General features: G+C 37.5%; 1 protein-coding gene and 1 non-coding gene across 3 annotated transcripts in view; one reads left to right on the forward strand and one right to left on the reverse strand.

Moving 5' to 3' along the window:
• Positions 1–17136, forward strand: part of ATP6V1H (ATPase H+ transporting V1 subunit H) — a 156660-nt gene that overhangs the window by 17036 nt on the left and 122488 nt on the right. Inside the window, exon 7 of one of the 2 annotated variants that reach the window (XM_066379060.1) lies at positions 4485–4538. The exons of the other annotated variant lie outside the window; for it this stretch is intronic. Coding sequence (XP_066235157.1) covers positions 4485–4538 — 54 coding nt within the window. The remainder of the gene's footprint in view (positions 1–4484; positions 4539–17136) is intronic. 2 annotated transcript variants of the gene reach the window in all.
• Positions 2975–3050, reverse strand: TRNAA-CGC (transfer RNA alanine (anticodon CGC)). The gene has a single exon. It is a non-coding gene; the product is annotated as a tRNA-Ala (tRNA).

Genomic DNA, 17136 nt, shown 5'->3' on the forward strand with positions numbered 1-17136 from the left:
CATGTTCTCTTAAGCTATTTATGGTACTTATGGGAAATAGAAATAAAATTATAATAATGCCATTTTGAACTTGATAAGTAATCTGAACTACTCTTAGGTATGGTAGTATGCTTTACTTTTTTTTCTTTGACTGGTTTCATCTCAACCCTTTCTGTCCTTTCTGCCACTTGGGGTTTTCTATTTGCTTTTCAGTGGTCAGGGAGTACTTTCTTCCAGGTGGCTGCCAAGATCCCACAGGCTGGAGTATTGAAAGGTTTCATACACCTCCAAAGAGCATTCTCATGTAAAATTGACAGGAAAGGAAAAGAAACTCTATAGCAGGGGAGAGAGCGCAGGCAAACTTTGGGGCTGAAAGACTTAGAGGTGCTGTCTCAGGACTCTGGACCGCCAAGATTTGTGCAAGAAATCTTGGTTTTAGAAGAGCTCTCTAGAGGTTTCTGGTGGGATCTTCCATGCCCTTTTGGTCATTTAACGAGGCTAAGTTGTCTAACTAGTTACACTAATAAACAGATTGGTTCTGGGTACCACTAGGGAAGTTTCAAACTGTAAATAGCACATTATAGATCATTAGTCAATCTACTTATTCTAGTCTTGGCCATGAGTCCACAGCAAGTTTCTAAATGTTCCTGGGTAAGCGTAGAGCTGCTTGGACCAGCTGTGAAATAAGTCTCGCACAGTGACTCCTTAGATTTCACTCTATCATTGTGTGATTGAACATTTAGGCCTACGTTAAATATGAAACCTGCTTATTGCCATTGTTTTGCTTTTAGGTATTTCTAGCTCTACTTCCCCATAAAGGAAAGAACTTGAGGGTTTAATGGCTGGAAAATGACAAGTTTTCTGTTTTCATCTTCATGGGTCCCTAGAATGGGGCAAAAGACATGGTACTTATGATGGCTCAGTGGAGTGTTTCTTTTAGGCTTCCAGTATTAGATGGTAAGAAGATACTGGGTGGGAATGATTGTCAGAAAAAGAATGAAATGAAGGTGGGTGGGGGAGGAGTATTCTGGGGAAGAAAAGGTAGAAGAGAATGAGAATTTGATTTTGGGATAGGTGACATGGAGGAATGGGACTGGGAGCAGTAATATTGGTTGTTATTATGTTGTATTAGATGACAAATAAATGTCTATTTGAAATACATTTTTTGAAAGTTGTCATTTGGATTTCAGTGACTATTTTTTTGTGACAGACAGAGAGAGGGACAGATAGGGACAGACAGACGGGAAGAGAGAGATGAGAAGCATCAATTCTTCGTTGTGGCACCTTAGAATGCTTTCTCATGTGTGCCTTGATGGGAGGGTGTCTACAGCAGAGCGAGTGACCCCTTGCTCAAGCCACAGACCATGGGGTCATGTCTATGATCCACGCTCCAGCCAGCGACCCCTCAGTCAAGCTGGTGAGCCTGCGCTCAAGCCAGATGAGCACGTGCTCAAGCCGGTGACCTTGGGGTTTTGGATCTGGGTTGTCTGCCTCCCAGTCTGACTCTATCCACTGCGCTACCGCCTGGTCAGGCACTATTTTAACAGATTTTAATTTGAAGCATAAAAGAGACAGTATGAAATTTTGCTTAGATTGATTTTTTGACTGTCTTTTTTGGGGGAGCTTAATTGTATTTATATTTGGATAGGGTTATTTTGGAGTGTCTTAAACAAATTATTTTTTTTGTAAGTAGCATAAATTTTAACAACCTTTTTTGGCTTAGTTTTTTTTTTTTTTTTCCTTAAGTGAGAATGGGGTGGCAGAGAGACAGACTCCTGCATGTGCTTGACTGGGATCCACCCAGCAATCCCACTAGAGGGCGATGCTCTGCCCATCTTGGGTGCTGCTCTGTTACTACCAGAGCCATTCTAGCTCCTGAGGTGAGGCCATCGAGCCATCCTCAGCACCCGGGCCAACTTGCTCCAATGGAGCCTTGGCTGTAGAAGGGGAAAAGAGAGATAGAGAGAAGGGATGGGGGAGGGGTGGAGAAGCAGATGGTCACTTCTGTGTGCCTTGACTGGGAATTGAACCAGGGACATTCACAGGCCAGGCTGATGCTCTATCACTGAGCCAACCGGCCAGGGCTGGCTTAGTTTTTTTTTTTTTTTTTTTTTTGTATTTTTCCGAAGCCAGAAATGGGGAGGCAGTCAGACAGACTCCCGCATGCGCCCGACCGGGATCCACCCAGCACGCCCACCAGGGGGGCGCGATGCTCTGCCCATCTGGGGCATCGCTCTGTTGCAACCAGAACCATTCTAGCGCCTGAGGCAGAGGCCACAGAGCCACCCTCAGCTCCCTGGCAAACTTTGCTCCAATGGAGCCTTGGCTGCGGGAGGGGAAGAGAGAGAGAGAGAGAGGAAGGAGAGGGGGAGGGGTGGAGAAGCAGATGGGCGCTTCTCCTGTGTGCCCTGGCAGGGAATTGAATCCCGGGACTCCTGCATGCCAGGCTGACGCTCTACCACTGAGCCAACCGGCCAGGGCCTGGCTTAATTTTTAAAAGTATTTTTACAAGAGCCACAAATACAGAGATTTTAGTGAGTTTGTGAGGTATTTCAAAAACAAAGATATTTAGAACTTAAAAACTTCTCTTACAATTGCTAAATGTATATTATTTGGGATCAGAATGCTTAGTTAAATAGGTACATCACCCTTTTTTTTCTTTTTTTTTTCTTTTTTCTTTTTTTTTTTTTTTTTTGTATTTTTCTGAAGCTGGAAACGGGGAGAGACAGTCAGACAGACTCCCGCATGCGCCCGACCGGGATCCACCCGGCACGCCCACCAGGGGCGAAGCTCTGCCCATCAGGGGGCGATGCTCTGCCCCTCCGGAGCGTCGCTCTGCCGCGACCAGAGCCACTCTAGTGCCTGGGGCAGAGGCCAAGGAGCCATCCCCAGCGCCCGGGCCATCTTTGCTCCAATGGAGCCTTGGCTGCGGGAGGGGAAGAAAGAAACAGAGAGGAAGGAGGGGGTGGAGAAGCAAATGGGTGCTTCTCCTATGTGCCCTGGCCGGGAATTGAACCCGGGTCCCCCGCACGCGAGGCCGACGCTCTACCGCTGAGCCAACCGGCCAGGGCACCCTTTTTTTTCTATTTCGAATTTAGCTTCCTTTGAACAAACTTTATTGTGCTATAGTGTTAGCTTTATGATATAGTGATAATGGGGCTCTCTTGTAGCTGGATTCATAAAATGAGAACAGGCAGGAAAGAATGTATACTTGTAAATTGCCACTAACATTTTGAATTTTTTTCCTCATAGGAATAGCATTTATATTGTGTTTCACATCATTTGTCACTTTTGGAATGATTAACTATGGTTGTAACCTTATTGAGAGATTGGGGGATATTTCTATTGTCATTAGCGGAAGCAAATATTTCAGTGTCTAGAACAATTTACATTAGAATTGGTATTAGATAAGTGCTCTTTAAGACCTTTTCTGTATCTTTCTAGTGTACTCTTTTTATCACCGAGTCTTTGGTTTTGTTTATTTACGGTAGGACATTTCTGCTTTTCAAATCCTGCTTACGGAATGACTCTTCAGGGATCCCAGTCCCAATCTGGCTTTGCTTTTTAGAGTCTGGTCATTGCTTCTGCTAGGCTCTGGATTGCACTGACTCTCTTGCTGTGGGCACACACTTCTTCTATAGCTTTTTATCAGGATTAAATTACAGACATCTTGTTTAAAGAATAAACATAGAATTATTTGGAATTTTATTTGCTACTTTCCTTAAATGTCATTTGATAGCACTTTACCTTAAAGGTCTCTTTTTTTTATGTTGTGTTTTCTCTCTCATAATAGGGACCACAATTCCACAATTCTAATAGAAATAAACTTTAAAAAGTCCTGATTAGTTGCAAGTTTGGATATTTTGTTCTTTGACTTTATAGTGACATTTTAATAAAGAGTATTATACTTGGTTATGGGGGCTCAAGCCTGACCCTTAGTAGATAATAGTTTTTGAATAAAACAAAAGTTTCCTTTCAGAAATTCATTCTCTTGTATATATTGCCTTTGACTTTCTATCTTAAAATTTCTTTGTTCATTTCTATATAACATGAGAGATTTTGATTTTCTGTATAACTTGTTAGCATTGCTGTGGATAACCAAATTTTAAGTTATATGTAGTATCTTTTTATTATATTTGAAAAACTTGGCACAAAATATAGTGTGGATAGCTCAACTTAAGACAGTTGTTTCAATGGAGTAATAGTTTAATAAGTAAATCCTGAGACTTGGATATTTATACCAGCTTCATTATGTAATTTAGCTGGAGCTCAGTATTCAGCTTACTATTGTTCCATTTTGAATAATATATTAAGTTATTATATGGATGAGTATAATGGTATATATATTATTTCATCTCATCCCCATTCTTTTTATTAGTTGATGATACTCCATTAAGTAGGATTAGGAAAAAAATTAAAAAATTTACTTAGCTCCCTTTGTACACTGAATAATTAGGATAAAATAAAAAACAAAACTAAGTAATAAGTTATTTATTTTGTAATAGAAACTGCGTGGTAGCGGTGTTGCTGTTGAAACAGGAACAGTCTCTTCAACTGATGTAAGTACATTCCTTCTTAATTCACTAGTCTCCTAATACCCTGAATATAAGTTACTTTGAGTCATTTAGATTTAAAATTTTGAAGATGTTTATTAGTGCCCCAAAGGCAAATTCATGGATTTGATATACCTCCAGTTATGTTAATGGTATTGTAAACGCTATATCTAAATACAGTCTCTAGAGATTGCTGTTCTGTGGGTGCACCTGAGACTTGTTCTTCTCAGGTCACTTTGTATCAGATCTGAGAATCAAAGCCAGATTGTTAATTCAGATATACAGCTGGAGAGAATAATCATAAAGTTACTCTCTTCAAGCTTCAGTTGTCTGATAAACTAATATCTGTCTGACAGATATGTGAACACTGTGTTAAGCTGTTGAGAACAATTCAGTAACCTTATGGCACTAAAATGTCTTACTTGCACTGTTTAGCGCAGGGCTTTATATGGCTGCTACATGGTAGCCAGAAACACTCCCTCCCCTTTGTTTAGCCAGTCTCTCCCCACATTTATGTAGAGCCAAAAAATTAAAGGGTTTTTCTCTTGTTTTATTTAAGTGAGAGGAGGGGAGATTGTGAGATAGATTCCCTTATGTGCTCAGACCACCTGAGCTATCCTCAGCTCCTGGGTCCAATGCTCAAACCAGTCAAGCCACTGGCTGCAAGAGAAGAAGAGCGAGGGAGACAGAGGGGAAAAGAAGCAGATAGTTGCTTCTCATGTGTGCTCTGACTGGGGATCGGACCTGGGACGTCCGCATGCTGGGCCGACACTCTTATCCACTGAGTTAACCAGCCAGTGCCAAAACTTAAAGGTTAAAACTAATCATGACCTCCCAAGTTCTTTTTTTGGTTAGAGTTATTTCCCCATTTGAGAATGGTTTAACTTCATTGTTCTCAGAATAGCTTAGAAACTGTCAATAAGATTGGACAGTAGGGTGGAATGATTGTAACCAGCCGAAAGAAGAATAAAGGGACAAAAGTTAGAAATGTGGGTGAGGTGCATCTGGCTTCATTTGTTGGAAATATCTCTGGCAAACTGGAAAGCATCTTCAGAGGATTGTGACTACAACTTGCCTATAATAGATCTAAATGAAGCTCTGTAGAAGCCGTTTGATGTCCATATTAATTACTAATACTTCCATATTTTGCATGGGACTTAACCTGTCTGTAGTCTCTGAGACAATAGATGGCAGCAGAACCCATTTTCAAAGCCAAAAGTGGAGCTTCTCTTGGGGCATGGGTTGAAGGATTTGACAAATAGTGTGTTAGGCCAGAAAACAGCCATTAGCCGTCTGGAATGGAATCAGAACAAGGTGTAGAATTAGATGAGCAGTCTTGGGGATGGTTGCGAGAAGGTGGTGGGGTAGAAGTCTAGATATTCAGCCATAAGTAGATGTTTAAATTGGGAATCTTTATTTTGTATGACTTGAATTTCTACCAGTTTGAAATTTGAAAAAAATATTTAATTCATGTATTAGATTTATTGGTAGATGTTTTAAAAATGGTGTTTTTAGATTCATGTATTATAATTAATTTGAGTGGTTATTAAGGTGTTTATAAATTATTAAGGCTTAGATATACTGGGGAACAAAGTTTTTGTTGCATCCACAAAAACACTTGTTCTTACTTAATTCGAGTGTGCTGATCTCAAATCTGACATTAGTTTTTCTCTGTAAGCTACAGTTTTTTTGAAATTCAAGATTTTAGGTTTTCATCTTATAGTAAAATTTTCAACATTTAGTTTTACATAATGAAGTAGAATGTCTTCTTGGGCATCATCTTTGTGAAAATATAATAATTAAAATAATACAGTAAATACACTAATATACTAAAAGATATGATTGCATCAGAATTTGTCTACAATTTCGAAATAGAACATATTAAAACACTTATTTTAATCATAAAATTTGCACAAAACTTATTTAAATTCTATTCAGGCAAAAATTTGTGTTTGTAGCTCTTGTGTTTGTATACTTGTTGAGGACAATATTGTTTGATGCTCCATCAGTAGTCTGCTCATCACTAACAGCTTCAAGATTTTTGGGAAACTTATCAAGGTGACTGTTTAGGAAGTGAATCTTAACGCTCATGTTACATCCAATGTCGCGGAAAGCCAACAACATCTTTTGAACCAGAAGTTCATAGTTTTCTGCTTGTTTGTTGCCAAGGAAGTTCTTTGTAACTGCCACAAAGGACTGCCATGCTGCTTTCTCCTCCTTATTCATCTTCCTGGCAAATTCTTCGTCATGTATGAGGGTTCGAATTTGAGGTCCATCGAATACACCTGCTTTTATCTTCTCAAAATACAAGGCAGGAAAAGCAGAAATAATATGTTGAAAACTTTCACTTTCTCTATTCAGAGCCTGAACAAACTGCTTCATTAAGCCAAGTTTGATGTGAAGTGGGGGAAAAATGATCCTGTCTTGATTAACTACAAGTTCATTCACAACATTTTGCATCCCTACTTCCAGAGCTTCACATTTCAGCCACTCCTTCTGTGTCCAGTGTTTCTCCCGAACTCGGCTGTCCCACAAACACAGAAAGCAAGGATACTTCGTGAAACCTCTTTGTTGTCCTAGCAGGAAATTTACCATTTTAAGATCCACACAAATGATCCACTTATGCTCCTCATACTTCAGAAAGTCGAGGACAACTTTTTTTTTTTTAATAATTTTATTTTTTTAATGGGGCGACATCAATAAATCAGGATACATATATTCAAAGATAACATGTCCAGGTTATCTTGTCGTTCAGTTATGTTGCATACCCATCACCCAAAGTCAGATTGGAGGACAACTTTTATGTCATTCTTACTAAGTCATTCAATTTGGGTTGGCTAAACTGCTGAGGGGTTAGTGACTGCTTGGCATCAGAAGAAGACCCTTCAGATTCTACAGCCATTTTCTCATGCATCTTATCAAAATACACTTGATTACCATGTTCACTTTCTTCATCCTTAGAAGAAATAAAACCATTGAAAACTGGAACCGGGAATGTCTCAGAGTGTGGGATAGGTCGTATTGCTGAAGGAATGTTAGGATATGTGATTATATGCCGGTTTCTCTTGCCAATGCCCTTTGTATGGATCAGACAGAAATAACAGTCACTGCTGTGGTCCTTAGGTTCACGCCAAACCATGGGAGTACCAAAAGGCATTCCTTTGCGTCTTCTTTTGTCCAGTCACGAAGCATTTCCTCACAATTATGACACACAATGTGAGGAGCCCAAGGGGAACTTGATCGCCAGGGGAACTTGAAAATAGGCAATATATGCACGTGTCACAAATGATGAAATATTGCGCCTTTGACGTTGAAGTGTGTAACAGCCTCATATATAACAGAAGGTGTCAGGACTGTTCTTACATTTATGCCTACTCGAAGAAGCCATGAATCAATCTTAAAACAAAATAAGAGGGTGTTTTATTCAGATAATAAATTTTTACATTTAAAAACAGCTACAGTTATGTAAAAGTGATGTTTGTAAAATATTAATTGCCTTGTGGTTATGTTCAATCCAAGAATCGTTGCCCTTTAACTCCAATTTAAAAACCAATGCATGCCATTAACTGTAACAAAAAGAAATTAAAATTGCATAAAAACTAGAGCATGCACCAAAAAATGGATTTCAGATTTGGAATCAGTGATGTAGAAATATATAGAAACAGTTTTAAAACCTCATGCAGCAGAAAATGAAAAAAAAATTTTTTTCCCCAGTGTAAGGAATTGCAGGGTTCTGGTGAAGTGAAATTCTGCTTTTTTCTATCCATTTCATTGAAAAAAAAAAATGATTAATTGAATTGATTGCATTAGTCAAAATGATTTATCTACACTGCTCACAAAAATTAGGGGATATTTTATAGCTTCATATTCTTTTTGAAATATCCCCTAATTTTTGTGAGCAGTATAGAAGACTCATATACATATATCCCAACGGAATTAGCATCAGGAGTAATTGTGAGTAAGGAAAAGATGTCCTTTGATTTCACTTTCTTCTCTTTAGTACCCTTCATACCTGAACATTCTCTTTGTCTCTTACTGAAGGTTCTCGCTGTTTTAAAAGGTAGAGTAGGGTGTTAGCTTTCCTTTGATATTTGTATTTTAATAGGAAAATCTGAATTGGTAGCTCGGTATTTATTTGCCTGGCATTGTTTTACTCAGTTTACACTTACTTCTCCTTGACTGTTCACACTCCTTTGATATAGGTCTTACTATAAGCCCCATTTTATGGATATGAACAGTGAGGCTGCGCGGAAAGGCATACCAGCCTGCCCAATGTCATTCAGCTGATGAGTGGCAAAACCCCTAAATAAACAAATTGCTTACTAACAGAATTACTTTTGAGGCACCTGAACTGGAGTTGAATATTTAGGCATTCCCAGGCCTCACTACCTACTCAGACTTGTGAAAATATCTATCATATCTTAAAATCCCTTTAGATTTTCAGAGAGCATAGAAAAGCAGTTTGGTAAACTGTATTACATGATATTGCCACTTGATGTCAGTATAAAACAAATTTAAAAAACGGTTTACACTGCAAAATGAGAAATAAATATAATCTAAAAGCTGTAACTTTAAAATTGCTGTAGAGGCATCATAAGTTAAGAGTGGATTATTGCAAACATTTTTACATAAATGGAATTTCCTTAAAATGAAGTCTGTTGTTTTTGCCTAAATATGAAGAAATGACATAGAATCATATGTACTTACTGTAAGTGTTTAATTCTTTACTGGCTGTTGAATGTGAATGACCAGCCTTCTGTTCCTTTGGGAAGCTGCACAGCCTTGGATGTTGACTGTTGTGCTGATGCTCTGAGAAAAAGAGCAATACTTTGCTTTCCGTCAGATTTGAAGGATTTAGAAAGAATCTGGGAATATTTTGTTTGTTTTCTTTTTTCTCTGCTCTGCATCATTTATATGAGTGACTCCTAGCTCCCACATTTGCCTGTGTCCTGTTGTCTAGCTATATTTGTTGTAGACATAGTCTGGCATCAGTTATTGTAGTTAAACATTGTTTCACTGGTAGGAAAGTAACTTGATTAACTTGCCAGGTTCTCCATTTGCTTATTTTGTATTTTTTTCTTGCCTTTTAATGGAGAAGTTCTGAGCAACAGAACTTCCCATGATGATGGACATGTTTTATATCCCTGCGCTGTCTTTTATGGTAGCCACTAGCCACATATGTTATTGAGTGGTCAGAAATATGGTAAGTACGAGTGAGAATGTCAATTTTCACTTTTGGATTTTTTTTTACAGCTTTATTGAAATATATTTCTTTTTTTTTAAGTGAGAGGTGGGGAGATAGTGAGACAAACTCCCATATGCACCCTAACTGGGATCCACCCAGCAACCCCTGTCTGGGGCCAATGCTTGAATCAACTGAGCTATCCTCAGCACCCGAGGCTGATGCTTGAACCAATTGAGCCACTGGCTGTGGGAGGTTAAGAGGGAGAGGGAGAGAAGCAGATGGACAATTCTCTTTTGTGCCCTGACTGGGAATTGAACCCATACGCTAGGATGTCCATATGCTGGGCCAACACTCTATCTACTGAGCCAACCAGCTAGGACCAAAATGTATTTCACATATCAGAAAATTAATCTATTTGCAGTTCAGTGAGTTTTAGTATGTTTATAGAGTTGTGCAACCATTACCACAATCTGATTTTATAGCATTTTTAACACCTCCAAAAGAAACCCTGTACACATTAACAGTCATTCCCCATTCTTGCTCCCTGCTCCCAACTTCTAGCAACTACTAATCTACTTTACCTCTGGATTTGCTTCTTCTGGCCTTTTCATATGAGTCGATCTTATGTAGTTGTCTTTGCTTGACATCTTTTACTTAGCATAATGTTTTCAAGATTCATTCATGTTTCAGCACAGTAACAACAACATTTTAGAATGAGAAAAAAAAAGCTTTTTTATCTTTTGGACACATTCCTTAAATTGTTTTGTGACAATTTTAATATCCTTGTAAATATGAGGTTAGTTTTATTGCTTTAGCTTTGTTTTTACTTTAATGTTATGTTGATGTGTGGCACAGAAGGTAGAGTACTTTAATGATTTAGTTCTTTGCTACTTGGTTGATAAGTACATCAAAAGTGTACACAAGTAGCAAAATTGAAAACTAGTAGGTTGTATCAGTAGTTCATACAGTTCAGGCCTGTTATTGAACTGTCTTCTGCTCTGGCTCTTGAGTGGATGTGAGGACTCAAAGTAATTCCTAATCAATTACATGTCTCTGTACAACTTTCAAGAGCATTGTTATTTATCTAAAGCAATTCTTGGATGATGTGTATTATTCAGTTGCCTTTTATCACAAAATCAATACATTTTAAACACTGGGGATCATTAAAGTATGTAGATGTTTGAAATGAATGTTAAGGAAAGGAGGAAAGATAAGAACTTGAGTTTGGTTTTTCTGATCAGATTTTTGGAAGGATTACCTAGAAGTTTATTATGTCCATGCAAAAGAAAATGAAATGCTAAGAAATTTCGGTATTAGACTTTGTTTTACATGTCCAAGTGTAGCACCAGTAATAATAGGGTAACCTAATTGTATTCATTAGATGTATTCTTGGAAGCTGTATAGAAAGCTATGATGTATAAAGTAAATCTTATTTTCTTAAATCCACAATAATTTTCCTCATAATAAAAAATTCCAGTAGTCATTACATGACTAAACAAATTAGAATAAAAGCAATATTTGAAGGAGATTTATAAATTTATAAATTAATAATGAAATTACGTTTTTAGTAAGATCTAAGTCTAAGACTCAATTATCGTAAACTAATTTAGGTGTTAATTTAATCTAGGAATTAAGAATGTTGACTAGAGCAGTGGTCCCCAACCTTTTTTGGGCCACAGACCGGTTTAACGTCAGAAAATATTTTCATGGACCAGCCTTTAGGGTGGGACGGATAAATGTATCACATGACTGAGACAAGCGTCAAGAGTGAGTCTTAGACGGATGTAACAGAGGGAATCTGGTCATTTTTTAAAAATAAAACATCGTTCAGACTTAAATATAAACAAAACGGAAATAATGTAAGTTATTTATTCTTTCTCTGCGGACCGGTACCAAATGCCCATGGACCAGTACTGGTCTGCGGCCTGGGTTTGGGGACCACTGGAGAGGATCTTTTTTTTTTAAACTACTTAGTTTATTGATAACGGGTGAATTTTTTTTTTTTTTACAGAGACAGAGAGAGTCAGAGAGAGGGGCAGATAGGGATAGACAGACAGGAATGGAGAGAGATGAGAAGCATCAATCAATTAGTTTTTCGTTGAGACACCTTAATTGTTCATTGATTGCTTTCTCATATGTGCCTTGACCGCAGGCCTTCAGCAGACCGAGTAACCCCTTGCTTGAGCCAGCGACCTTGGGTCCAAGCTGGTGAGCTTTTTCTTTTTTTGCTCAAGCCAGATGAGCCTGCACTCAAGTTGACGACCTCGGGATCTTGAACCTGGGTCCTCCACATCCCAGTCCTGCACTCTATCCACTGCGCCACTGCCTGGTCAGGCAGAGGATCTTTTTTAATAAGGCAATTTTAAGTGAATTCTTGGGCTTACGTGTGGATTTTAGTTCCTGAATATGAAATAATAATAATAACAATATACTTTACAATTGTTTTGTGCTTTATAGAAACTGATTTGAGTAGCAGCTTTTTTTTTTTTTTTTAATTTGGTAGGGCTGGTATTATTTATCTTTATTGATGAGAAGACAGTTTTGAAGAGTTTAAGTAACTTGCCAAAGATAATTTGGTAAAACTTGTTAGCAGACCTCTTCTTCCTTCTCTCTCTTCTTTTTCTCAGTCTTTCTTATTTTATGTCATAATTTACATAAAGTAAAAAATTCACATATTTTAAATGTTCAGCTGAATGAATTTATGTCATTTGTACTCCAGTGTACCCCAACTAAAGACTTTCCTTCAACTGCCATAACAGTTATCATTATGACATCTATTACTATTGGTTGATATTGCCTGATCTTCTTATTAGTGGGATCATATACAGTATAAAATCTTACGTGTTTTCTTCTCAGTATTGTGGCAATGAGATTCATTCATGTTGCATTCAGCGGTAATTCATTCTTTCTGTTACTATGTAGTAATCTGTTAAATGAATATCCTTTTTATTGTTATATAGTAATCTATTAAATATTCTCTGTTGATGGATATTTGGGTTACTCTTACTTTTTGGCTATGGTGAATAATTTTGCTGTGAACATTCTTATATATGTCTTTTTTTTTTTTTTTTTTTTTTTTCATTTTCTTTTCTGAAGCTGGAAACAGGGAGAGACAGTCAGACAGACTCCCGCATGCGCCCGACCGGGATCCACCCGGCACGCCCACCATGGGGCGACGCTCTGCCCACCAGGGGGCGATGCTCTGCCCATCCTGGGCGTCGCCATGTTGCGACCATCCTGGGCGTCGCCATATTGCGACCAGAGCCACTCTAGCGCCTGGGGCAGAGGCCACAGAGCCATCCCCAGTGCCCGGGCCATCCTTGCTCCAATGGAGCCTCGGCTGCGGGAGGGGAAGAGAGAGACAGAGAGGAAGGCGCGGCGGAGGGGTGGAGAAGCAAATGGGTGCCCCTCCTATGTGCCCTGGCCGGGAATCGAACCCGGGTCCTCCGCACGCTAGGCCGACGCTCTACCGCTGAGCCAACCGGCCAGGGCCACATATGTCTTTTGATAGATAGTCTGGAGCACTTAATTTAAGAATTGAATTGCTAGGTTATTTGTAAATTTAGTAGATACTGCCAGTCAGTTTACTAAAGCAATTTACTTATCTATGAACAAAGTATGAGAATTCCAGTTTTTCCAGTTACCTACTGATACTTGATATTGTCCTGTTATTTTTAAAGATGAATGATAGAAGCAAAAGTCACACATATATGTGTACACACTCACTTTTTAGTTCTACAAGAAGAGAATTCTTTAGTAGTCATTAAACACTAAATATTTTGGGGACTGTTAATTGACGATCCTCCATTTCATGTAAAATTAGCTTCTGTAATTTATTTTAGCCAATTGTTTGAAAAGTTTAATTTTGAGCTTCACTGATACAAACTGTATTGTGATTTTTTATTCTCTGTGGGACAGATGTGTTTTACTGCAGCGTAGACCTGGTTTTTTTCCAAGTGCCCATGATTCCCAAATTTAAGTGAATATTATCTTTACTCTTTCTTATTTAGTTTGTATTTAAAGTCAAGCATTATGGAGATGAAAATTTGTCTGTAAATATTTTTATAACCTTAGTAGTTGTTCTTTGGTACCAAGTAACTGAAGTTTTTATGTTTATCTTTTGTTGCCTGCCTATTTTATAACTCCTCAATTCTTGAATTACTTTGTAATTCTATAGAATATGGGTCTCAGACCATATTCAACCAGGAAGGTAAATTCTGTCACTTGCTGTTTTTTCCTATGAAGTGGTTGTTCCAACTTAATATAGAAGAGTTTGCATTTTTAGCAACATGGAAAGTTTATCCAAATGATATTTTCTTAAATGTACTGAGAAATAAAAATAGTTTTTCTCAACCATTGAGGTTTGCTGAAGTGAGAGTGCATGTGGTAGCTAGTTCTCAACCCAGGATGTCTGGCACAGCCCACAGATCTCCAGCTCAAGCATGAAGGAGTGGACTCCTAGTGTAGATCCAAGAGTAACTGACTATATTTATTTCAACAAATTATATCACTTTTTTAAGCCATAGGTTCCTTATCTAAAAGCACATGGGTATTATAATATTTCCCTTTTGTTATTTATTTAGATTTTACATTTTAATCATTTTTAAAAGTACTCTGAAAAATATCAGATACGTATTATTTTTATACAAATATTATTTTGACAATTTTTTGGTTAGTTATTGCGGATTAAAAGACTCATTTTGATGATTGAAAAACAAAAACTTTACATGAAAAAAAATGTAGTAGAATGACATTTAAGCAAATAGTATTCGGGAATCAACCCAGTGAGTATTTAAAACATCTTTTTTGTGTGTATGTAGTTTTTTAAATCAGTCCAAATACAGGTAGCTTTTTGTCACCAGATAGATGAATTACTGTAGCGATTTAAAGGGAAACTGTTATCTGATTGAGCTCTTTTACTGTAAGTATATTCTAGTAAAACAGGATGACATAAATTGTAGCCAAAATTGATTAACAATATATATAAATTTTTAAATTTAGATGGCTTAAGACCCTGGCCATTTGGCTCAGTTCATAGAGCGTTGCCCTGGCATATGGATGGTCTTAGGTTTGAGTCACGGTCAGGGTGCACAAGAAAAAGTGACTCTCTGCTTCTGGCCCCTTCTCTCTTCCCCTTCTCTCTTCTCCTTCTCTCTCTCTTCCCCTCCTTCAGCTAGTGGCTTGATTGCTTTGAGTGTCAACCCTGATGCGGAGGATAGCTCGGTTGATTCGAGCATCGGCCCCAGATGGGGGTTGTCAGGTGGATCCTGGTCTGGGTGCATGCAGTTGTCTGTCTTATTATCTCCCTTCCTCTCACTTTAAAAAAAAAAGATGACTTAAAAGAAATAACTAGGCGATTATATAAGATCTGTAATTACCAAGCATTTATTTTGGGCTTTAAAAAAGAAACAGGATAATAGTACTATGTTGCGTATATTTCTGCAGTATTGATTATTATCAGTATAAATTTTTTGTCAAATTTTTAATTATCAAACCATTTCTGTTAGGAGCTCCATTCATTTAGTATTAGTGTAAGGTATAAAGTTTGTTTGTGTTTCTTTTTGTTCATTTATTCAAGAAGTATTTATTGAGTGCCTACCAGATACATGCACTGTGCTGAAAGCAAAACACTCAGCAAGATGGTTATGACTGCTACCTTCATAGGGCTGCCTTGTATCCTGGGGAGGACAGCATTAAAGATGTTATTACATACTTCAATTATTTAGTATACTTGTGGCAGTGCTTGCATAGGTCCTTTGAGAGTGTACAAGGTGTACACATATATATTAAATGTGTATTGTATTGATTTTTGAGAGAGAGGAAGGGAGAGAGGGAGAGAGACACAGGAACATTGATCTGCTCCTGTGTGCCCTGATAAGGGATCAAACTGGCAACCTCTGTGCTTTGGGATGATGCTCTAACCAACTGAGCTATCTGGCCAGGGCTGTATTTTTTTTTAATAAAGATGTACATATAACAAAATTTCTGCAGTGTTATAGAAATCTGTATCTTAGGAGAGGTGATAGAAGTGATTTTATTTATGCTGTTCTATCCTGATTGGATATATTATGATGAGTATGTACAGAGCATCTTATGTAAATTCAGATAAATAAAAATCATGTACACAAATATTAATAAGGTTTCATGCTACTTGTCAGGTCATACTTCTAGTTTATAACTATACATTTTTCATGCTACTTGTCAGGTCATACTTCTAGTTTATAACTATATGTTATACCTAGAAGCTGATCTTATAGGCATCCTTTTCGGGAGTTCTGAGCATAGTAGTCAGGGAGCCTTAGAGAGAGACCACCTGGGAAAGGTGAGGCTCTAAAGGAAGACACAGAGATGCTCTTCGTTATTTGATTGTTTCTTGTGACTTTGAGTTTGGAAGGTGAAATATTTAATCATGCATATACTACCATATCAGTTTGGTGGTTCTTGATAATGTTCTGTAAGGTAGACTGTTTCTCTACTATTCAGTTCTTGTTCAGTTTGCCTTTGTTTGAAATCTTGTGAGATTTCAGATTTTCTATTAGTAATTACTGCTATTTCAAGGAATACTTTCCAAATTTCATAATAATGTCTTTGAATAGAATAGGATATTTCAGCAAAAAGAAAAATAATACAGCAAGAAAAGATTAAGTTAGTGTTTGTATTGAATAATATGGTGAATAGTAGTAGAAAAGATTAAGTTAGTGTTTGTATTGAATAATATGATGAATAGTAGTACATTTTTATATAATTATGGAAAGAGTTTAAGGGAAATGATATGGGAATTTGGGGGTTTCTGTATTTTGTCTTGAAACTTCTAGGCAGAAAACAAAAATGATTTCACTTGGAGAAAATAGATTGGGGAAAAAGTCGGTTTACATTGTGAAAAATAATACAATAATTAATACATATAATAATACAAGAATAGATTGTGTTTTGCATACTCACAGCGGTAAATCTACTTTTGCCCCACCCTGTATTTTAAAATTTTAGGTTTGTTTCTTTCCTTCTAAAGCCAAATGGCAAATTAGAAAAAAACAAGATCAAGTGCAATGAGTAATTAATTATTCATTTAGTAAATAAGCATTTTTAAAGTGCTGTTATTTACCAGGGATTGTGCTTAAGTGGTGTGATTAAAAAGAATTCCTCTTTTGCTCCCTGGCCTAATGGGAATTACACACACACACACACGAAGAATAGAGGTTTATATGTGGTACCGTGAAAGGGATTCATTCCATCTGGAGAAATAGGAATACAATAGTAGATGCAGCAACAAACAATTGTTGAATATTATATGACAGGTACCATTGAAAACTCATACATTAACTATGAAATTATACCTGTACCCCATGGGATTTGTCCCTGTTGTCCCCATTTTATGGGTAGGAAGCTAATTCAAGTTTACATAACTTGCAAGTGGGTGAA

The sequence above is a fragment of the Saccopteryx leptura genome, chromosome 3, assembly GCF_036850995.1.
Source record: "Saccopteryx leptura isolate mSacLep1 chromosome 3, mSacLep1_pri_phased_curated, whole genome shotgun sequence".
Lineage (NCBI taxonomy): Eukaryota > Metazoa > Chordata > Mammalia > Chiroptera > Emballonuridae > Saccopteryx > Saccopteryx leptura.